Source organism: Crassostrea angulata, chromosome 5 (genome assembly GCF_025612915.1).
Source record: "Crassostrea angulata isolate pt1a10 chromosome 5, ASM2561291v2, whole genome shotgun sequence".
NCBI classification, from domain to species: Eukaryota; Metazoa; Mollusca; class Bivalvia; order Ostreida; family Ostreidae; genus Magallana; species Magallana angulata.
The window spans coordinates 56,535,522-56,559,856 of NC_069115.1; the positions used below are offsets into that span (position 1 = coordinate 56,535,522).

The 24,335-nt window shown below is 33.3% G+C and overlaps 1 protein-coding gene across 2 annotated transcripts; it reads right to left on the minus strand.

Moving 5' to 3' along the window:
* Positions 1-1,188: 1,188 nt before the first annotated feature.
* Positions 1,189-4,434, minus strand: LOC128183352 (hemagglutinin/amebocyte aggregation factor-like). 2 transcript variants are annotated; one of them, XM_052852329.1, is made up of 5 exons: positions 4,412-4,434; positions 2,277-2,509; positions 1,903-2,037; positions 1,608-1,731; positions 1,189-1,311 (listed from the first exon to the last, which is right to left on the minus strand). In XM_052852329.1, exons 1-5 carry the CDS (start codon positions 4,417-4,419, stop codon positions 1,272-1,274), a joined length of 540 nt encoding a protein of 179 aa, XP_052708289.1. In that variant the 5' UTR covers positions 4,420-4,434; the 3' UTR covers positions 1,189-1,271. The 2 variants fall into 2 exon arrangements, with proteins under 2 accessions (XP_052708289.1, XP_052708290.1); XM_052852330.1 differs by lacking the exon at positions 4,412-4,434 and adding an exon at positions 2,588-2,735.
* Between the last annotated feature and the right edge of the window lie 19,901 nt (positions 4,435-24,335).

Genomic DNA, 24,335 nt, shown 5'->3' on the forward strand with positions numbered 1-24,335 from the left:
TAAAGAAATAAAGATTATAAATTTGCATTTCCCAGTATTTCCCAGTTTACTGAATATCAGTAGTATTTACCAGGACGGGAAATACCGGTATTTACCACTGGTAATTCCCAACACTGGTATTTCCCGGCCAACCCTGAGGGAATGTGACATACGTCTCCAATGTGTATTTAAATATTAAAAAAATTCATATAATTTCAAATTTTATGCGCGATCTAATAATATATTTTTATTACTTCTTCAACCTTTAAACAATTTAATTATTCAAAATATGTTATAATAAAATAATAATATAATAAACAAATAATTAAATCTCTTGTAGTTTTATACGGAAGTTATTTTACTGATGAGACCGGATTAATCATGCAAAATCAATATCAACACTAATAGATCTCCAAACGTAATATTCCACTCAAGTTGATGTTCACCTTTCATAAGAGTACTGCTTTTGCATCCACTTTAAATCTTAAACACCACATATCTAGTCTTTTTAATATTAACACCACAGACTAAGTCGTCTTTAAGTTTGCAGAAAATATGTTTAAATTGAGAAATCACAAAATAAATCACCGCCGAAAACTCATAGTATCGCAAACGCTTACTCAACCTACTGAGTAAGCGTATGCGTGGGTTTCCGACGATGATTCATAAAGTATTCTGAGTAAAATCGCATTACTTTCTTTTTAATATGAGAGAAAAAAAATGAACTACGTTGCACTCTGGTTGCATGGATCGAACTCAATGTTGATTAGAAAGGTTAAAGGCTTAGATATAACGCACAATGCTACCTGCGCATTTAATAATGTTTAACAAATAAAGACAAGTAAAATAGTTTTAAGATAATAGTTTGGAAGTTCAACCCACAGAGGAACGTTCATTTTAGATCGATTTTTCAACCGTGCCCGCTCTTCTAAATATCCAACAATGCAGATTGTTTTTCATTTCAATTTTAAAATATATGTACAAGTTTTTTAATAAATTCTGCTTCATAAGAATACAAAAATAGGTCTGCTAACAATGGGGCACAATTGATACCCATAGAATTCCAACAGATTGTTCCAAAAACTACATAGATGTTGTCTATCAGAAACTCAAACTGCTTTGTGATAAGTTTTACACTAACAGCTATCAAATAAACGTAATCTTTAAGGCTTCTTTCATGCAAAGCTGTTCATAACGAAAACAACTTGATTTCCATAGCTATGACTTTTATTATGACAAAACATATTGCACCAAAGTAATGTATCTGGACCTGGGTAGATTTTGCTTCAGAGCTAGACAGATTGGCAAATTCCAAACTTAAATCGTCTGTCCCTGTAAAGAAATGAAAGTAAACTAAATATAAATTTATTTATCAATCGTCGTTCGTATTTTTACAAGATGCACCACATTGCCACAATAACAAATGTTCTATACTTTAAGAGGCAAGAGGCCTATTGGCAACATCGTTCACACGAGTGACATTTATCGGGCTTAAAATCATGTCCCCTCTCTAAAAGTTTGTTAAATTGATCTTCCATTGCTACATGCATACTACCGGGGAGGCGTGATTAAAACAAATATGAATCTCAGAAAGCTAGTATTTATTAGTACATGTATTTTATACTTACTCCTTGTGGTTGTCGTGAATGCTGAACACACCTCTGATGACGTAACCATATGGGACTTGGTAGTCGACATCGGAATCCCAGTCGTTCACATAACCGGTCCAGTGGCAGTTTCTGAGGTCAAGTCCTTACAAAACATTCGACCATGTTAACATCTTTAAATTATGATTCAAATGATATTTAAATGTTTCTATTCAAATTACAAAGGCAAGGCGTCAACAACGAGGAAGAAATAAATGTGTCGACAAATTTCATTGCATTAAAATGGTCTAAAAATGAAGGGAGTAAAATGATCTACCTAATGGAGGGGAACAACACCTGAACTTGAATCTTCTGTCTTCATGATGATTGTTGTGAACACTATGCATGCCATTTATATAGCCTTGGTTTGGACAGGTGTAGAAGACCACGGCATCATAATCATTGACATAGTCTGTGAAGTATAGAGGTACATGTACATGTATATGCATCCGATGCGAAGGGAAGTTTACATTGCTTAACTTCGGACGAACATTATCACATGGAAAATAAAATATAGGCACAAATTTGCAATACAAAGAACCATTACAACGTTAACCATTCTTAAGATACATCGAATAAAAGTAACAACGATAAAAATCGTCAATATTACTAAAGACCAATGCAACACTGAAGACAAAAATGTAACATTACCAGACCAACCGCAGGTCACTGAACTATTGGCGGCCGGAACTTGTCTGCACATAAAGTCGAAGCGCCTGTCTTCTTTTTTGTTGTTATGTGTTGATTTAAAACGACTAAAGGCGAACAGGTATGAAGGACATTGGACGTCGAGTGGCTCATCGAAATCGTTATCCCACCCCGATACTACCACGGAAATCAGGAACACCAAAAACAAAGGTACTAAAGACGTCATCTTGGAGTACCTAAAGATATCAAATTACAATTTAAATGGATAAAGATGTAATATGTGTAAAAATAGTACACTTACGGTATACTCGTACTTTTATTGCAACCAACTTCAACTGTCAAAACTCGTGCAATAAATTAGCAAACATTGCACGATCTTTTAAAGGCAATGTAAGGCGGAAATCCATAGAAGTTTCAGGAGGTTTTTTGTCCCACTCTTTTCCAACGATTGTATAGTAGGCGGAGTCAATCACTTAACAATACTTGTCTTACCCCCACCCTCCCATCTCCTTTTAAATTAATATAAAGACGTATTAAATGTTCATTAGTTATAAATAATTATCCATATTTTCTTTGATCATCTTAGTGATATAGAATTATTAGAAGTATTTTAATAAGTATTTCTCCATCCGGGGATATCCATTAATTCCAAGAATATATAAATATATATACGTAGAAGTACTTGTATGTTAGGGGGACGTTCGGCCTTCTTTTACATAAGTGGACAAAAAACCACAAAATAGAAAAACCCACTTTATTACTCTAAACTGTTTCTAGTATTGTACATGAATAAGAAAATTCACAATATTTTCAGTGCATTATATTTGTAGTATTTACCGGTATATCGTAAATCATTTGATTCTAATACAATACAAAAAAACACTCAATACTATAATCATTCTTGTAATTTTGAAATTTTATATTAATTATTGCTATCGTTTTGTCGTATTTTGTAGTCTTCATGACCTAGACGAGACAAAAAGAGAATTTTTAAAGGAATACATAAAGTGTTCACTCCCTTCAAACTCAACATTCATGAATTTATATTGGAAACACTTAGCATCACACTTGAATAAAAACCTGCAGACTTCCCCAGTCATGTTTCTACAGCAATAATGATAGCGAGTCTATAATCTTGAGGCTTTTGTGATAGTTCCTGACTCATTCATTTATTTCAATCTCAACACCATTGCACAATGGTACACAGAGATTATAATTTAACAATGCATGCGTAAGAGAGAGAGAGAGAGAGAGAGAGAGAGAGAGAGAGAGAGAGAGAGAGAGAGAGAGAGAAACATATACAACTCTGACTCGTTAATAGAAATGTGAAGTATGGGGGTCCTTGAAGACGGACTCAAACATACAGTCAAAAAGCTTTTTAACATATCATTTGGTTTTTCTAAACTCCAGGTCTATTTAAAGGGGTATGATCACAATTTTGGTCAAATTCTTTTTTTCTGTGTTTATCATTTACAACACTTTAGGAATGCATTTCTAATAATCATATGTTTGAGAGTCAATCGTAGAAATATAAACAAGATACCGGATTCACAATTCTCTGTCATGTACACAAGGCTTGTGTCCCGTTTTTGTTTACATAAGTTCAATTTAACAGTAAAATAAATCTTTTCAAGCTGATTTGTCTATCTTCTTTATAGCATTGAATTACTTATTTTTGACGCGTCGTGTCAATAACTGCCGTCAGATGAGCAGACAAATTGAATAACGCGCGTTAGCGTTAGCGCGTTATTCAATTTGTCTGCTCATCTGACGGCAGTTATTTACACGTCGACGTCAAAAATAAATTATTTAATGCTTATATTTACTTTCCCTTACTGAGGAAATCAATTGTTTACTTAAATAAATTGATATAAAGTGCAGATCACGGAGGGAGTGAATAAGTAACAGCAAGAAAAGCTGTTTTGTAAAACCGGTTTAAACTGGTTTTCACATAGCCTGTTGAGATTAGATCGACGAGCATGAAAATATAATCCATGATAAATAACTCTTGAAATGTTGCTTTTAACAATAAAGTCAACTTTTTTGTTGAGTAATTATAAAACATGTCATTTTAAGCATAGACAAACAGTTCTAAACGTATAACGCAATTAGTTTAGGTAGATAACTGGAACTCTTACTTCAACATTCAAAATGTAAACAAAGGCCTTGTTCACATTGCCAAGAGTTGCAAAATCTGTATCTCGCTTGTAACTCCACGAATGACACTCACACTTTGGTTCCCTATTAATATGCCTTACTAAATCATTGTAAACATTAAAATCGGAAAAATAATTTTTGACTCAGATCGTGACCATGCCCCTTTAACATAAAGTCTGATGTTTTCTTTTGTAGGAATTAATATAAATGAGATATACTCGGTCGTCAGCAGATGCCAAACAAAATTGTTCTGACCATCTTTGGGCAAAGTAGCACTTGAGAATCTGGAACAACACCTCTTAATTGTCTGATTCTGAAAACTGGGCGTATTTCCTCGTATGTCTACAAAGAGCCTCATCGACAGCAATGTACGATTTCTGACATCAGGAGTGCAGTGCTTGATGTATAGGTTTGTAATCTTTGTTGAAACTTTTAGGATTTAAAACAACCTGATCAAAATTTGTCTCAAAATAGGGTATCCTAAAATGGGTGTCAAAAACTATCATACGGTGCAAGATCTATTTTTAGAATAAAAACAATCTATACTTTGACCTCATGTGTCCATGGAAATACATTTGAAATATATCTCATTTCACAAAAATATGTAGGGAATGCAGGGTTTGCAAAAAAGCGGGAAATACTCATATTTTCCAGGACAGTGGGAAATACTGGTAATTCCCGGGAATTTTTGGTATTCCCCGAGAAATACCGGGAAATAAAATATAACTACATATTTTAGTACTTCATACTTAGTCTTAATCAAATTTGTTGGGTTGTAGACAATAGTACACCGTGTCAGCAATTATGACATTTTATAATTGTCTTTGATTTTAACAAGTTTTGACTGGTCAGTAATGCATTGGTTATCTTCTTATGAATACTCTAAACATGGTTCATTCACACACCATTGTTATTTGTTTTGTTTTTTTAAATTCAGATATAGGTGCATTTAGTATAAACATGGAATTAAAAGTTTCATTTTCTGGTTATTTGGTGTATGTGAAAATGGCCAAGAAAATTATGATAAATAAATACCACACTATGCAACACACTTGAGAAGCCAATTAACCCCACTCAAAGTAGATATCTCCCCAAAACAGAAGCACAAATCTGTCAAGAGTCAATTATTTATTAAAACGACATGTGTGATTATTAAATTGTTACTTGTAACACCTACAGTAATCATAACAGTTTATTTTGTGCTTTGAATTATTAATCTGTAAAACTTGGGGTTCAAAAAGCTGGACTAACACTGGTATTTCTCGGCCAACTCTGAGGGAATGTGACATACGTCTCCAATGTGTATTTAATTATAGAAAAAAATCATATAATGTCAAATTTTATGCGCGATCTAATCATATCTTTTTATTACCTCTTCAACATTTAAACAATTTAACTATTCAAATGATGTTATAATAAATTAATAATATAATAAACAAATAATTAAATCTCTTGTAGTTTTATACGGAAGTTATTTAACTGATGAGACCGGATTAATCATGCAAAATAAATATCAACACTAATAGATCTCCAAACGTAATATTCCATTCAAGTTGATGTTCACCTTTCATAAGAATACTGCTTTTGCATCAACTATAAATCTTAAACATCTTAAACATCACATATCTAGACTTTTTATTATTAACACCACAGACTAAGTCGTCTTTTTTATTCTATAGTTTGCAGAAAATATGTTTAAATTGGGAAATCACAAAATAAATCACCTACTGAGTAAGCGTATGCGTGGGTTTCCGACGATAATTCATGCAGTATTCTGAGTAAAATCGCAATACTTTCTTTTTAATATGAAAGAAAAAAAAATGAACTACGCTGCACTCTGGTTGCATGGATCGAACTCAATGTTGATTAGAAAGGTTAAAGGCTTAGATATAACGCACCAATGCTACCTGCGCATTTAATAATGTTTAACAAATTAAGACAAGTGAAATAATTTTAAGATAATATTTTTGATTTATAAGTTTGGAAGTTCAACCCACAGAGGAGCGTTCTACTCTTTTTACATAGAAGGGGATACGAGAGAATAAGTTTTGTATCCATTGTAATGGTATTGCAAACATACAAAATAAATTGTTCGTTGTTGTATGAACCTCTAATGAATTTGCAATCAAGTGTTAAAATTATTTAATTAATTAAAAAACATGTACATTAAGAATTCAAAGAGTTTGAGAAATATTTAAACAATGTAATATTAACATATGATACTTAACAATTGATTTTATGGCAACATCTGATTCTTGGTGAAGGGTAAGATTACGAATAACAAAAGAATTGACATTTAGGGCCGGTATTGGTTTTTCTTTACAAAGAACATATCAATTTCCATTCCACTTTTTGATTATTGGCCATACAGAGTAAACTCTTGGGCTCTAGTTCTCATTGGATAATGCATAGTGATTGAAAAAAAGTCTCACAGTCGTTGTCCGAGCAGCATGAGTTATGGACGGTTTTTAAAAATTTATTATCTTTATATTCTATTTTCACTTTCCCCTCTATAATACGATACATGTTCTTTATATGCGTTTACTTACAACCAAGGACATATTAGCAACTATCGAAAGTCTCGCGTGACGCTATCTCAAAGGTAGCAAACCCTCTGATTCTTTGCGACGAATATTGCACGTATTCCGTGTTAACAGCTTCACCTTTTGTATAAGGGGACGATTCTGAAGCCGGGATGGCAAGGGACGGAAAACTCTAACTGACCTACCCCCGTTTTTTCTGTAGTTATGGTGTTATTGTAGATAGATAGACAACAACTCCAACGTAGGGTTCTTGGTTATTACTTTATATTATATTAGCTCTGAAATACCTAACAATACATGTAACACAATAAGTATAATTTATCATCATAAAAATAAAATTAGATCACACACATAATATATCATTACATTGTATAATAATCAGAACATCCGTTTCATGATTTTGCCAAGCACAGTTTACAATTGCAATCAAGAGTTATTCCCCTTATCACAGTGCTAACTGATATCTAAAGAGTTCAATAATATTTATCCTATGTAATTATTAATTTAGATAGTTATCAATGTTTAATAAATAAAACATATGAAACTTAACTTAGGATAAGTATCAAATCTGATATTTATATATATGCATACCTATGTGTGACACAAAGCCTTGATCTGCATCTGCATGATCCTTATATATTCAATTGGTATCTAGACTCTATATACATATAACTTAAAACTACATTTAGGTTATCTAGCTTAAGATTGTTTGAATAACTATAATGAGTATTGCTCAAACACTAAGTTTTCACTCATGATAATTTACATTTAAAAAGATTTACATTTCACTATATATCATTTACTTATCTAGAAAATAAATATATGCTTTATTAAAGCAGTAATATAAATAGCATAGAATATAAAACAATTACACAGTCTTAAGATTTATTCTGGTCTTATGATAAACACATCTGGGGCCCGTTTCTCAAGAAGGTCTACGTCCAGGCGTAAGCTTAGTCCAGACTAAATCAGGGACTAAACCTCAAAACCCGACTAAGCTGCGTTTCATAAAAAGGCGGAAACTTAGTCGGGACTAAATTTGGGTTTAAATCTACGCCTGCTAATGGGTAGGCGTAAGTCCTTAGTCTGTACACAAAAATGGCGAGCGTTTTGTTTCTAAGGCAAAATAATTAAAACAGAGATTTTTAATTTTGGGATTGGTTTACATGTTATTAAGGAAACATTCACATTTATTGAGATATTTGCACATGTACATATAACTTTTTTATAAACAAAAAATCTATTGTTCGATAACTGTTCCTATTTCTAAATATATTTAGATTAAGGAGACAGTACGGCGCATCTTATCAAAAAACCGACTTGAAAAAATTTTCCGATCAGTATTTTTATACTACTCATGAATGTATAAACTTTCAGAAAATTAAAAAGTTCTCCATGAAATAAATCTAATTGTTTCATTAAAATTAATAATTACGTATAACCTATCACATATTTACATCGCAACGTGTTACGGGGTTCAGCATTCTATACTATTACGGATGCGTATGTATTGTAAACAAAACACATGGAGGGCTCGCGAAGATTCTCCTGGACATGTTTAAACTGTTGATAAAAATATGTTTTTCTTCTTCTCTCAGATAATAGTTGTTCAAAGTTTTAAAAATAAACACAATTATTATTTTGTAAGCATGTATTTTTCGTGTTTATCATAGGAGTTGATACAACCTAATTTTATGTAAATGAGACCCCTTGAAGGGTTATTTGACATATTTATGTCTGTTCATTTTAAAATGAACCGAAATTGGTAAACCATTTATAAATTATCAAGTAAGTGACGATGTGTTCGGACGAAGATCTTGCAGTTTTCAGCACGTGTCAATCAAAGTCCACGTGGTACAAATAAACGATATAAGATTATTCCGGTTTGTACGACCCTTAAATTTCCGGAAGCTCATAATTACGTTAATTAGGTATGTGAAAGGGATTTTTGTGCATTTCAACTATTACAATCAACGTTATTTCTTATTTCCTATCGATACAATGGGTAAATCTGAAGTTATTCACACATGTGTTTTCAGTTGTACTGTCTCTTTAATTAAATCAATTTGATAAATAATGGGCTCAATTCACTAAACGTATGTAATATACAATACTACTCGGTATACCCTGATGACTAATATAAACACAATAATTAAAAAGATGCTATAATTCTTAATAATACATGTATTCCACAACAATAACTATAACTCCGAGTTCATGCATTGTATAGATGTATACAAGCATGGATAAATACATGTAATTAATTTTTAAATCAATACTCAGTAAGTGAAGTCGATTTCTAATAAGATTTGAACCTATGAAACGAAACTGATTTCAAAACACTGAGAATACTTCTTTAGTAAGAGCATCTCAAAACGTTTACAGTTGTAATTTGTGCTTGTGTGTATTTGTATGTTTTTGTCTATATTACGAAAAATTTTACAACACGTTTGCATTATTTACAAATTTAACTAGCTAGTCATACTTATTATATATACAAATGTATGCCCCCAATAACTCAATGAATTCAATTGTCATATATTTGGTTTCTGCAACCTCTTATGTCTGCCCTTTTGTATCACCTGTATTTTCTCTAAAATTTCATTATGTCAAGAAGCGTGTAAGCATTTATTCTTTTTTTTTATTAACATAAACTGTTTGGGACAATTTTAACTTGAACATTCTGTGGTATAGTATAACTTGTGTACTTTCGAGTAAATGTAATACAATGTGCACATGCTTAGTACTCAGCGGAGATGTTTTAAAAGTTCTTCGACATTTAAACCATAACTTACGCCTCTTTCAGAAACGGTTTATTCCCACTTAGCCAACATTCTGAAATTCTCAATTCCCCTCTGGCCAACATTTTGATTTTCACACCTGGGTGATCAAGAGGCTATAGTCTGTTTTCATATGTTAATGTATTTGTTATCAATTACTTGAGAATAGTTTGTTGAAAACAAATTAAAAAAAACCCATTTAATTTTGCCTATAAAATGATTATCAGAATAAATAAAAATAACCAATTTTTTTTTGGAAATAAAGATCAGCAATTTTCTGCAAGATCATTGCACTAAACATATTTTATGTTGAAACCAATACGGGAACTTGCATGATTAAAAGGTTTGTGTAAATAATTTTAAACTGTTTAAATTGGATGTATATAATATATATATAAAAAAGAAATCGATCAGCAGTTTAAAAAAAAAGAAGACTAGAAACATGTATTACTACGGATACGGAAGCCCATATAGGACCTATCAAAAAATATTTTTGAATTTGATATAACGAATTCTTGAATTTGTTAAAACGAATTTAAATCGTTATAACGAATTGTTGAATCCGTTATAACGAATTAAATTTGTTATAACAAATTTTAGGAATTCGTTATAACGAATTTAATCTGTTATAACAAATTCGCTGAATTCGTTATTTCAAATTTTAAAATCTGTTTTAACAAATTAAATTTGAAATTACGAATTCTTGAATTCGTTATTTCAAAGTTTTAATTCGTAATTTCGGTTTTCTAAAATCGGTTATAGCATATTTTCATCAATTTGTGGTAACAAATTTCATGTTTTGGGGAACAAATTAAACGGGGCGGACTTCATTTGTCCCATATCGGCGTACGACGAAATGTGCCGATTAATTGATCGGCGTTAAAATGGCGAAATGGTAAATGAAGTGAACTGGCGTAAAAACAAAAGTGGAGGGACATATTGTCACAGCTGTTGCTGTAACCATGGTAACAGATGTAACAAATCCAGACACCTTACTTTATCGGCTTTGCTAGAATTCCTACATTGATAGAAACACAATATTTAAGAACTGATATATATTTTCACAAAAAATACCATGCAGGATATTCAGATTTGTTTCGACGGGTTTCTGCGCAAAATTTCCAAAAATTGTTTAGTTAACGCTTTAAAATGAGCATGTTGTATTATTAAAGGGTACCTGCAGCCCAGCCAATGTTGAACTTATGTTATAGAATTTATTTACCAGAATTAAATGCAAAAACTGCATCGAAATCAATGCAAAAATTATGGAGTTACGCCTCTTCAAAGTGCCTATTTTTATCTGCTTTTAGAAATCTAATCAAGAGAAAATGAAATTAGGCGATAACGAGGCTTCAGTGACGTCACGAGGTCAGCACGAGGGAAATTTCCTTATAAAGCTATGCAAAATAAATTCGATTTTACAGCAAAAATGATTGATAGAGATCTGATGGTTTGACGTATATAGTTATTTTAAGTATCGTAGATTAAGAAAGTTGAATCGGTAATTATTTTGTTACAGTCAGATTTCTTTTTAAACGATTTTAAAATTTGCTATTCTAATCGCCTTTTACCGATGAATACGATATCTTTAAACGCTTGCATGGACAGATTTATGTTCATTATTCATATTTAGTTTGGTCGGTGCGTGTTCAAATCCAATAAAGCTTAAAGGGCTTTATGATAGATTTGATATGCACGCTCCGACCAAAATATAACATTTAAAGAATTATGTCTTTTTGCTTATATTAATATTATTTTCTATTTCTATACTTCAAAACAACATTTTAAAACCAGGTGTATTATTGCAGCAAATACTGTTTCTCGGTTGTGCTGTAGGACACGCCCATTTTGTGTCGCTCATATTTTATGAAATTATTGTGCTATAGTTATCAAAATTGATTTGTAATGTTATCACAGTAAAGGACACTTAAAAAATATAAATATGATATTTTATATGACAAAGCCAGGTATTATAACCAGGATGTGCGCATCCGACTTTCCATCGGGATTGGTAAACGCTTGGGGGAAATCCCATAGCTTCTTGGAGGAACTTCGAACTGATGATAGGTGCCCCCCAAAAGAAACCCCAAAACAAACCAAAAACAAACAAAAAAACCGTGATTTTTATATCATTAAAAGTAATAGGTTTGGTTTACACTAAAAAAAAGTGAATTAAATATTTGCGAGGACAATAAAGGCAATGTTACAGGAAAACAATAGACACATAGCTTGGACATACGGGTTGGAGGGTGGGAGTGGCAGGGAGGGGCCTGTCCCCATGCAGTTGCCCCATCCCCCTTTCATAGCATTTTCCAAAGCAATTTCGGAGCATGTTAAAAATTGAAAGTGACTGGGAGGAAATAAACAGTGAAATTAATGTTTGAGGTAAACATAGCATTTCTATAGCTACCCCCATGTTGTTCGATTTTCGAATTTTTGAAAAAACATTTTTGTTTGCAAGTCAAGAATTGTTGGCGATTCTCCCACCCCACCGCCTCTTTTCCCTTTTTTACGATGCCACCTGCCTGAACAAAATATCACGGTTTCCTTCCATATACCAGTAAGACAGAATTGAGTTTATATATAAACCAATATTACTGTATCTCATACAAACACCTACGCTTAGATTCAATATGAAAAAAATCCAAGGTTAGGAGGAGAGGGATAATTTATTTTGTTTTTCTTTTCTTTTCAGGGGTTATTGGGGAGGGGTAAGTGTGGTCAAAACACCGACCCCATGTAGTTCTATCCATAACCCCTCACCAAAGTCGATCTGTGTGTCCATCACCAGTGTCTGTATACCCAACACAAGGGTCAGAATACGTACTACCAGAGTCGGTGTACGTCTCACCCGGTTCTCTATACACATTACTAGATTCAGTATACCCATCATCAGGACACCAGGGTCTCAATACCTATCCCGAGGGTCAATGTGTCTTTGTGCTCAACACCAGGGTCTGTTTACACATAGCCAGAAATCAACGTAACCATCACCTGGGTCTCAATACCTATCACCAGGGTCAGTGTACGTTTCACCAGGGTCTATATAAATGCCTTAAACCAGGGTCTGTATACTAGTATTTATCATTAGAGTCAGAGTGCACATCACTAGCGTCTGTATACCCATATCCAGAATCAGTATACCAACTAGAGACGAGCTCGTTGCAAGCAACGATTAGGTTTTCCGTCGTAGCTGCGTCATACTTGTGACGTATTACAAAAAATTGATAGCTGACCATAGTACAATATTAGATGTGTAAACACTGAGAAACAAAGTATTATATATCTGTGACCGCGTAGATTTTACGGTGATAGAGAATTCGTCTGGATCTGCATCGGTCGTGTGCAGTACGAACCGGGTGAGGGAATGTTGGCGTAAAGTGTATAAGGTATAAGGTTGTGGCGCGCTGTGGGCCGTAAGCTAAAACGAAGGGTAGGTTTGCCGTATTCCCGAAGGTCCACCAGTATACAGTTCCAGAGAAATAAACAGGCAATTGATGCAAGATTCCACATTATTGGACGAGACTCAACGATGGCAACATTATAACAATTTAACAGACAGACATGTTACAAACAATTCGGATATGGCCAGTTGTGGTCTCCGGACTCAAGACTCTGAGAGAGTCGGACGTGGCCGGGGCTGGCCGCCATATTCCAGACTGCGCATTGCCAATTGTACATAACTATTTATAAGAATCTTAACAGTGAGTATAAATTGACAGGTAATGATATAAGTAAGCCGAGTGGAAGGTTTACAGATATAAAAAATTAAATAAACTCAGTGAGTCTTTGATGTCCAAGAAATGATAATCTGATAATTGCACAATGTTGTTTTAAGAGATTAACAGTCCTTGAGACATGATACTCTGTCTCTTTGAAATCACATATAAAGTCTGAAAAGTGTCAATCACTAAATAAAGAAGTAACTTTGTAAGATATAAACTGTTAGAAAAAATTACGAATTTTACAAGTAAAGTCAAAAAAAAAAATTTATAATTGAACAGTGCATTTTGCACGATGATACTACATGTTTATAAGCAAATATAGATCTTAACACGTTGTCACTAGTTTGATTCGCCGCATTTTATTCACAGAGTGGGACTGTGGTTATGCCCGGTACGAAGGTAAAAAGACCATTGGCAAACGTTTTACACCCATTTTTATCGAACGCAAGCGCCAATGAATCTCTTAGTATATATAGGGAGATCCTGGAAATTTTACAAGGGGTTTTGAAGAATAATTTTGTATTTTGAGGAGTGGGAACATGCGCGGATCAGAAAATTTTTCCGGGGTGGGGGTTGGAAAGTCAGACGGTTATTTGAGTTTGCCAAGGGATGTCCGAGGCATATTTGTTAAGTTTATAATGTACACGTAATTGAATGAAATTTCGCTGGGGGGGGGGGGGGGTCTGGAACCCTTCCCCTTCTAGATCCGCGCACGGAGAAGACCGATGCCGGTAATTTTACTATAATTTTAACCATTTTTATTTAAATATTCATGTTCAAAATTATCAGAGAACCAATATAACCTTTCAAAGCAGTTAAAACTTAAGATACGAACCATTTAGTCTCGGTGAGTATTGCGTCCGCGTACGAAATTAATAGCAATTTTCAAGAAATTCGGATGGACGATCTGTGTCTTAGGTCGTCCATCCGATTCTTTTCCTGACTAAAAGCTACAGACCTGCAGTTAGAGATTGTCAAACTCTTGTTGATTATGTCAATTTGTTTGTCTCAAAGAATCATTTTTTAAATCAATAAAGTTTTACCTTTAAAAAAAGAAAGAAATCGGGCACAATGTTAGCATTTTACAATTTTATGGTCTAATAAAATTTCAAGAAACTACTCTTCATTGCTTTATCCGAAATATTGCATGAAAAAAAAATTACATCGCATTTTTTAAATTACAAAAGGATATTCAAAATGAACTTGGATTAACAGCTAACAAACAGGCATAAAGAGAGACTGAGAACCAATTTCTTCTCTATTTCTTTACATCAAAAGAAATTCAAAAATAAATCAAAATATATTTTTTCTTTGTATGCGTTAATGAAAATGTAGATCAGCAAGGGGTTCTTTGTCGTGCAAGCACCTACTTACATATATAATGTAACAGATTGTTACACGGGTCTACAACGATGACAAATATCGAAAAGGCAATATTGTGGGTGAAGGATGAATGTGTAGTTTGTTTTTGAAGTTTATTTTTGATACATGTACATGTAATTATATTTATCTGGATCGGTTATGTGCACGTAGCATCGTTTTTGAAAGTAGGGGGGGGGGCAAACTCATCCAACAAATCTTGACAAGCAAAAAAATGAATTTTTTTTAAAAGAATTTTCCAAAATTTTCAAAATTTCACTCATAATATCATGATTTTCATTCCATTTTTTTTACATGCTACAAAAAAGGGGGGGGGGGGCAACTCCATGATAATTCAATTTTTTATGTAAATTTTAAAAAAATAGTTGCTGCGAGAAAAAGTGGGGAGAGGACATCTTTAATGTCATATAACATGTGAAACTGATTTCATTCCACCCACAAGCTTGAAATAATGAAATAATTTTAATGAAAACAATATAAATAGACGTCATAAATCCCATATCAAACGACATATTACTACTTGATTCTGCGCGTCTTTTTAATGAATTTATAAACAGCGGCAAATTCTAAAATGTATTTTTAAAGGTAATGTTAGCTGCAAGTCTGTAGACCTTGTATGAAAAATTTCGGATGGTAGTCAATTTTTCCGGGATACAGACCGAGCGGTACATATGCAGTTAAGGTAACTAAGAATGATTCCAATAAAATACTTTGTTGAGTAATGCAAGCAATACTTATATTTGTTTAAAATATAACACCCAAATACTTCGTCTTACATTCGCTATTTGTAGAACAAGCAGAACCAGTATCAGTCTGACCGGCCTCACCATATACATTGTTGGAATTTAATTGTCCTAGCATTGCATTGCTCTGCATGTACACAATTTCTTATAAAAATTAAACACTTAAAGTGTTCATCTTTATGGCTACACATAACGTACACACGTGATTCAAAATAACCAACACGGAAAACGGTAAAGAATTCAGTCATTGATTCTACATTTTATAGAACTTGTAAAAAAACACATTGCGGGTCTGAATGTTTGTTGATATGTCAATCTATCAATATACAGCTTGTTAATTATTTTCGATTGCTAAGACTACAGCGTATTTGATGAACATTGAACAACATTTTTTCCATGCCTCTTTTTTCCATGGAAGATAGCGAATGTATACAAGTATAAAGCATTTATAAAATTTATTTAATTACCTCTTTAGAATTGTGTATGGAATAAATAATCTATAAGTTGTTGCTGAAGGTTGTTTGGTATTTTCGTTTGTAGATGTTTTGCAAGTAAAGAACCTGAAACGCGGGGCAAGTCATAATTAATATCCCTGATATTCGTAACTTAAAACTAGCGGCTTTGGATTCAAATATTATCGTATACGAATATTAAGTTCACTTTTTAAAATCATCTCCACGATGATAATTATATTATATCCATCGCAAATCAGTATTTTTTTTTTTTTTTTGCTTTAAAAGAATTGTTCTATCGGGAGCAATCCCGCGTTCGTTTAAATTGCCAGCGTACATTTGTCATGTCAGTAATACACATTGTGCTTTATAAGACGGCCGTGTATACGTATTGTAGAAAAGTTGAGTTTAATTACCATGCATTGGAACCATTTTATTAACACATCTCCCAGTACTGAAACAATTCAAAATGTCTCTTCTACAGTAACACAGGGGGCGACGCGTTAAACGTGTACGTCCAGCTCTACAAGCACATGCACTATCGTCAAGGCGACGGCCTGAATACAGCTAGCGACTCTCCTATCGATCGGTTACCTGAGTCTCGTAATGCATCTAAATATAGACAGGGGCACAGTTATGAAACAAACAACAAAAATAAGGTCAAAGAGGTTCATCTATATGAAATGAAAATGTACATATGAATAGAAACATTTGGGAATTTTATGTGGAATTATTTTTGCGCACTACATGTATCAGTTAGTGCATTACAAGAAGCCCTTTCATAACCTCATAAACGTGCGCACCCCCACAAAAATGGACCGAACTGACAACAATTGTTTCTGCAAATACTGACTATAAATTACGAAAACATTAAATTGAATACTATAGAAGGATTCAAAATTAATTTCTTTACAACTTTGCTTCAATAATGCATTAGAAATTTTTATTCCTTTTTAAGTTATTGACAAGAAACTTTGGACGCCTCTAACTCCCTAATTATAAGGGCCAGCCCTTTTTTCGGCATACCGAATGAAAGGTCTGAGTAAGACCAAGAACTTTTAAAATACATGTTATAACAAATTTTTATCAGGTAGAAAACTAACACGGAAAATACGCGAATTTTTTTGATTTTTTTTCTTACCTTTGTTTCAACATCTATACCACCCCTTTTATTTGCATTTAAATAATAAATAAAATATATCTCGCACAAATTCAATGTATTAGCTTCCAAACCAGCCCATCTTTGAGACTCTGCAAGTCATCGTTAAAGCTAAACCCCCTGGACAAAAGAAGTCGTTAAATTTTACTAAAAGGGGAATAACTCAAAACCGGATAGGGATTTTTCTCAACTAAAATAGGCAACGACAACATCACGCGGCATGTTATCAGTCCTGAAAATTTCAAAACTATCGGTGAACAAACGAGCGAGATATTAAGGATCAAAGTTGGCGTCTAGAAGAAAAAAAAAAACTAGAGCAAAGCTCGTTGCAAAGCAACGAGTGGGTCTTCCGTTAATACCGGAAGTAAAGCTGGAAGCTCTTGTAAGAAGCAGAGCTCTTAAACCAATAACAAGAGTAACTAAAATAAAAAGATGAAAAAAATCGAATTATTCCTGGTACGACTTAACAAAATCCGAATGATTTTAAGTACGAATTAACAAAAACCTTTTTTAATTTTAGGAACGACTGAACAAAAAAAATCCGAATGTGTTTAAGTACGACTTAACAATTATTTTTGGTACGAGATAATTTTACTTTGAACATTACGCTATTTTTTAAACCAAGGACGCGGAAACAAAATTTCCGGAAAAACCAATTTTTAAACCCCAATATCTCTTTAATGCATGGTCCGATTTTAAAACGGATTTCAGTGTTAGATTCAGCTTGATAAGCTTTATAAAACATATATTCATTTTTGATTTGATCAGAAAATTCATTTTTTCGAAAAATTTGTTTCACTACCGGTTTCGACCGGAAGCGACGGATTTTTATTTCCAGCCTTATTGCACATGTAAATAGCCAAATTCATAACCACAGAAAATTTCAAGACTCTATCTAAGAGCGTTTTTGAGAAATGTCGCGGACAAAATGACTTTTTTTAAAGTTTAAAAATGACGTAACGTCAAAACGGAGGTGACGTTGTTATGGAAACTTTAACATCTTTGAGGCATTATAATTGCACATAATTCCTGAAAGTTTCCTTTAAATAAGTTGAAAACTTTTTGAGTTATGAAGCCGAAAAGGAGTCAGAAAAAAAAGAAAAAGAAAAAAAATAATAACTAGAGCAAAGCTCGTTGCAAAGCAACGAGTGGGTCTTCCGTTAATGTCGAAAGTAAAGGTGGAAGTTCCTGTAAGAAGCATAGCTCTTAAACCAACAACAAGAGTAACTAAAATAAAAAGATGAAAAATATCGAATTATTCCTGGTACGACTTAATAAAATCCGAATTATTTCAAGTACGACTTAACAAAAATCTTATCAATTTCAAGAACGACTTAACAAAAAAAATCCGAATGTGTTACAGTACGACTTAACAATTGTTTTTCGTACGAATTAATTTTACTTTGATTATTACGCTATTTTTTAAACCAAGGACGCGGAATCAAAATTTCCGGAAAAATCAATTTTTAAACCCCAATATCTCTGTAATGCATCGTCTGATTTTAAAACGGCTTTCAGTGTTAGACTCAGCTTAATAAGCTCTACAAAACACATATTCATTTTTGATTTGATCAGAAAATTCATTTTTTCGAAAAATTTGTTTTACTTCCGGTTTCGACCGGAAGTGACAGATTTTTATATCGAGCCTTATTACAGAGGTAAATCGACCAAATAATAGCCATTGAAAATTTCAAGCCTCTATCTTAAAGCATTTTTGAGAAACGCCGCGGACAAAATGACTTTTTGACAATTTTAAAAATGACGTTACGTCAAAACGGAAGTGACGTTGTAAAGAAAACTTTGACATCTTTGAGGAATAATAGTTTCACATTATCTCTGAAAATTTCATTAAAATCGGTTGGAAACTTTTTGAGTTATAAAGCCGAGAAGGAGTCAGAAAAAAAAAGAAAAAGTATAATAATAATAAAAAGAAACCGAAGAATAACAAGAGGGTCTTCCGTTGAAAACGGAAGACCCTAATAAAAAGAAACCGAAGAATAACAAGAGGGTCTTCCGTTGAAAACGGAAGACCCTAATAATAAGAAATTTGAAATTTTTTCAGAATAATAGTAAGGTTTTCCGCTCCCAGCGGAAAACCTTAATAACCAGGGTCAGTTTACCTATAACCAAGGTTAGTGTACCCAGTTACAAGTGTCTGTGCATGTATACGCGTAACCAGAGTGAGTATACCCATCACCTGGGTCTCAATACTTATAACAATGTTTGAGAACCTGGTAATGGGCACCCAGACCCTGTTGATATGTATACTGACCTTGGTGATATGCATTAAGACCCTGGTGATGGGTCTACTGACTTGGTGATGGGCACACAGACCCTGGTGATACGTTCACTGACCCTGGTAATAGATATAGACATCCTGATAATCGTAATACTGATCCAGGTTATGGGTTTACAAACCCTGGTGATACGAACATTGACCCTGGTGATATGTACACTGACCCTGATGATACGTACACTGACCCAGGTTATTTGTATGTAGACCCAGGTGATGGGCACATTTTTAAAAAAAAATACATTTCTGCCTGTTGTATATCATTTCTAAAGGCTAAGTAGTGTTACTAGTTATTCTACTTTCACTTTGCGGTTGTAATGCACTACATTTTGTAGCGGAGTGCACAGATTTGGTAGTTGTGAATAAGCAGGTGATGTGGGGTCCTAGTTGAGCGTACGTTTTATCCTCCTGCCACACAGACACTGGTGATACGTACACTGACCCTGGTAATAGATACAGACATCCTGATAATCGTAATATTGACCAAGGTTATGGGTATACAAACCCTGGTGATACGAACACTGACCCTGGTAATATGTAGACTATGCTATTAAAACATTTAAAAATCCTGATCCGTGGGGGTAGGGGGTTTGTTGAACCTTAAACTTCAATTTTACAGTTTATTTCCTTCCTTTCATTTCAGTTTTTACCTGGTCCCAAAAACACTGGGGGGGGGGGGGGGGGGGGGGCAACTCTTTGTTAATTCACCTTTTATATGTAAATTTAAGAAAAATGTTGGCTGCGAGAAAACGTGTGCTAAAGGGGGTAGTCTCGTACCCTGCCCCTGCTCCACTCCACCCCCTCCCCCACTCCAATGCTAAGTGCCTGTTGTTTTCCTGTAACATTGCTCTTTATTGTTCTCTCAAATACTAATATTTATTCAACATTTTGTACACAACATTCCTATCACTTTAAATGAACATTTATAATATAAAAATCGATTTTTCCTATACTTTTTTAAGTTCCTCCAGTTTTCGAATTTTCTCCCAAAAGTTTACCGAAAAGTTGGTACACGCATACGCACATCCTGGCTATAATGCCTGGCTACGTCATATAAAATATTATATTTATATTTTTAAATATCCTTTACTTAGATAACCCTGCCCAATAATTTCATAAAAAAATGGGCGTGTCCTACAGCATAACCGAAAAACAATATTGGCTGCGCTGCGTAATAATACATAGCATATGCATAAAAAACAGTGGTTTTAGAATGCTGTTTTAGAGTATAGAAATTGGAAATAATATAAGTATTAAAGTAATAAGGAATCATTCTTTGAATATTATGTGTTGATAATTTCGGTCAGAGCGTGGTCAAATCTATCATAAAGCCCTTCGAGCTTTATTTGATTTGTACACGTCCCGGCCAAAATCACTTGAGACTAGTAATACTCAAAGACTAATTTCCTATTCTTAAATTAATTCTATTCCAAACCGGTATTTTTTTTAAGTATGGCGTAATCTCACGGTTTGGTGATGAAATGAGATAAAATATGCAGATATATGTTATCAAATCAGCATGCTCATTGATTGATAGCATTAATTAAAAAAAATTTGGGGAATTTTGCGCAGAAACCGGTCGAAATAATTCTGTATATCCTGCATGGTATTTTTGTGAAAATATATAGCAGTTCTTAAATATTTTGTTTCTATCAATGTAGGAATTCTAGCAAAACCGATAAAGTAAGGTGTCTTTTGGATTACTTACATCTGTTACCATGGTTACAGCAACAGCTGTGACAATATGTCCCTCCACTTTTGTTTTTACGCCAGTTCACTTCATTTACCATTTCGCCGTTTAACGCCGATCAATTGATCGGCACATATCGTCGTACGCCGATATGGGACAAATGAAGTCCGCCCCGTTTAATTTGTTCCCCAAAACAAGATATTTGTTACCATAAATTGGATGAAAATATGTTATAACCGATTTTAGAAAACCGAAATTACGAATTAAAACTTTGTAATAACGAATTCAAGAATTCGTTATTTCAAATTTAATTTGTTAAAACAGATTTTAAAATTTAAAACAACGAATTCAGCGAATTTGTTATAACAGATTAAATTCGTTATAACAAATTCCTAAAATTTGTTATAACAAATTTAATTCGTTATAACGGATTCAACAATTCGTTATAACGATTTAAATTCGTTTTAACAAATTCAAGAATTCGTTATGTCAAATTCAAAAATATTCTTTGATAGGTCCTAAATGGGCTTCCGTATATTACTATGTTGTAATATAATATAATAAGACCTTTGACGTTACAATTTAACGCAAATAACACAATTTTGTACCTCATGTTCATGTGTATTTTAATGGTTTGAGAGAAAAAAACAAATTGAAATTAAGAAGCATTATTATGGCCATTAATTTACAAAATCGAAAGCCTGAAAATTATGACTTCTTAATTGTTTTATGGACTGCTAGTTGAAAGACAAAAAAATCAAAATGTCCAATCTTCAAGTGCAAGCCAACTTTATAGAAAATGAAAATGGAGGATTTTATCTTCATAACTAATGTTGTATTGATCATCATACAATTAATCTTATTAAATATGAAATATACACCATTAAAAATATAAGCACTTTACTCTAGCGATTTTGTGTTTTGTTAATTTCATATTCAGTAGATTGGAATTAATGAAAATAATCATAGAAACCAAAGAAAATTGAAAAAAAGAAGAATTGGAATATGACTCATATGAGGTATAGTTAATATTTCAAGCGTGATTCTTATACTTGTAATAACAATATTTTTTCAATGCCAAGTTAAAGTTATGTCAGCTTATATGATTATCTCAATTTATGATGAAAATAGACAAACCTTGATATTTGTACTCTTATTAAGGGCATGAATTATTGGGGAATACGAAACAGTTCACTTTTTTAAAATAACATTTTCATCTGAATTTATCAAATAAAAAAAATACTGGGACAGAAGCTCAATTCATATGTATTCTTCTGAAGGCTAACAAATACATATTATTTCTCCTACTTTCATCTGAAAAGAGACTATTATGTAGCTCACATGTAATTAAATTCTTTTGTTCTCCAGCTGCACCCCATCCCCAACACAAATCTACCTGTATTTTACCTGTATCTTTCAAAATGTTGGCTAAGTGGGAAGACACCTTCAGAAACCCAAGTTAGACGACTAAATATTGGCGCAAGTCTGTTAGTCGGACTAACTTAGGCCCAAATTTACGCCTTTTTGAGAAACGGGCCCCTGGAACGCTGGATAACTTTGGTTGTAATATGGGTCTAAACTCCATTTTAATAAATCATTTTAAAAAAAATGAATAAAAATTTATCCTTTAAATAAAAGTACTTTTAGGATGGAGTCATGACTCATTCATACTAAAAATTAGCAATTTAGCAGTAAATGATCAAGATTTTGGCATAAAACGCTGTGCAGTTAATTTGGACACCCATACCTGTCGTGTTCACATAATGAAAGCATATTTTTAACTCACACCATGACATTTATACTAAAAACAATGCTTACAAGCCAAAAATTATTATATCTGAAATTGAAAATCGTTCGTCTTTATTGCTCCTAGTCACCCCTGCGAATGTGTTCGGAATGTTTTCTCTATCGTTGCTAAGTATGCAATAAATCCTGAGGTGCTCGAATGAAAGTTCACGAGACCTCCCCGAGATTTGTTCAGTTCCTGTGAAATTTCGAGCGGAAGTATAAGTGTTAGTCTCGTTCAACCAGACGCTCGGCTGTCTCCGTAAATCTCCGACGTCGGAGATTTACGGAGACAGCCGAGCGTCTGGTTGAACGAGACTATATAAGTGTTCGAATAATATTCTTAAAATACGTAAGTACTGGTCGTTTACATATCCTATCCTACTTTGATTTATGTTAAAACATGAAAATCTTTTAAGATGTATGTCTTATCTCACCATCTAGCGGTTATTTATATCAAACGATGATATTCAGAACAGAGTTATCGTTCGTGTTCAACCACGTGTAGATTGATAGTTTTAAAAAAAATTATGGGTGTCTGTTTTGCATAAAAATTTAGTATATCGAGCCATTTTCAAGGAACATTCTGCATAAAATAGTATAGTCTGTTTCACTATTGATGATATTACTAGGTCAGGCGCGGATCGAAAACTAATTCTCAGGGGGATCTCTACATAGCATGTTAATTGTTGCAACAGCAGACAAAAACTATTTTTTGTATTGTCACATTTATTTCTAGAACACATTTTATCCATCAATTAATGTAGATAACGTTTAAAATCAAGAAACCTCTAGATTTTATATTTGACTACAAGTACATAGATTCTATGAAATAGATTTTAAACACGAGGCACGACTTTTACTGCGAAACTGAAAGGGTCAAATAAATCCACGTGGTCTAAAATTTTATTGACAGTAACATTCGCATGGGTGAAGTGGTAGATATACAACGCCTTGTACGCCCCTGTCCTTTTATCTAAGAATAAACCATCTTTCATTTTTTTATTGATTGTAGTTTTAATTTTGTTTACATTGTGTAGTTCTATCTTTAAAAGTCCATGCAACCTGAATGCCTTAAATTGACCGGAAAGCAACCGACCGTAACTTTCTCGGCCGGTACTGTGGTTTCATTAATTAATATTCAAGGGTATCAGTTTTCGTGGATAAAGTGAAAATCAGTTTCAAGAATACGTAAATTCGTGGCCAATGTCCCTATTAATACAAAATGTTAACAGAAATTGCACTTCAATGAACACTTTTTCGTGGATCAAATTAATAACGAAATCCACGAAAATTGGTATTCAACGAATATTGATGAAACCACAGTATTCATCCCCTAGTGGCAGTTGAGGAGC

Excerpts from the sequence above, each read along its gene's own strand:
- LOC128183352 (XM_052852329.1), bottom strand. Across the intron at positions 2,038-2,276 it reads AGTGACCTGCGGTTGGTCTG|ACTATGTCAATGATTATGAT; the intron begins GTAATGTTACAT and ends TATACTTCACAG. Across the intron at positions 1,732-1,902 it reads GTGTTGTTCCCCTCCATTAG|GACTTGACCTCAGAAACTGC; the intron begins GTAGATCATTTT and ends ATGTTTTGTAAG.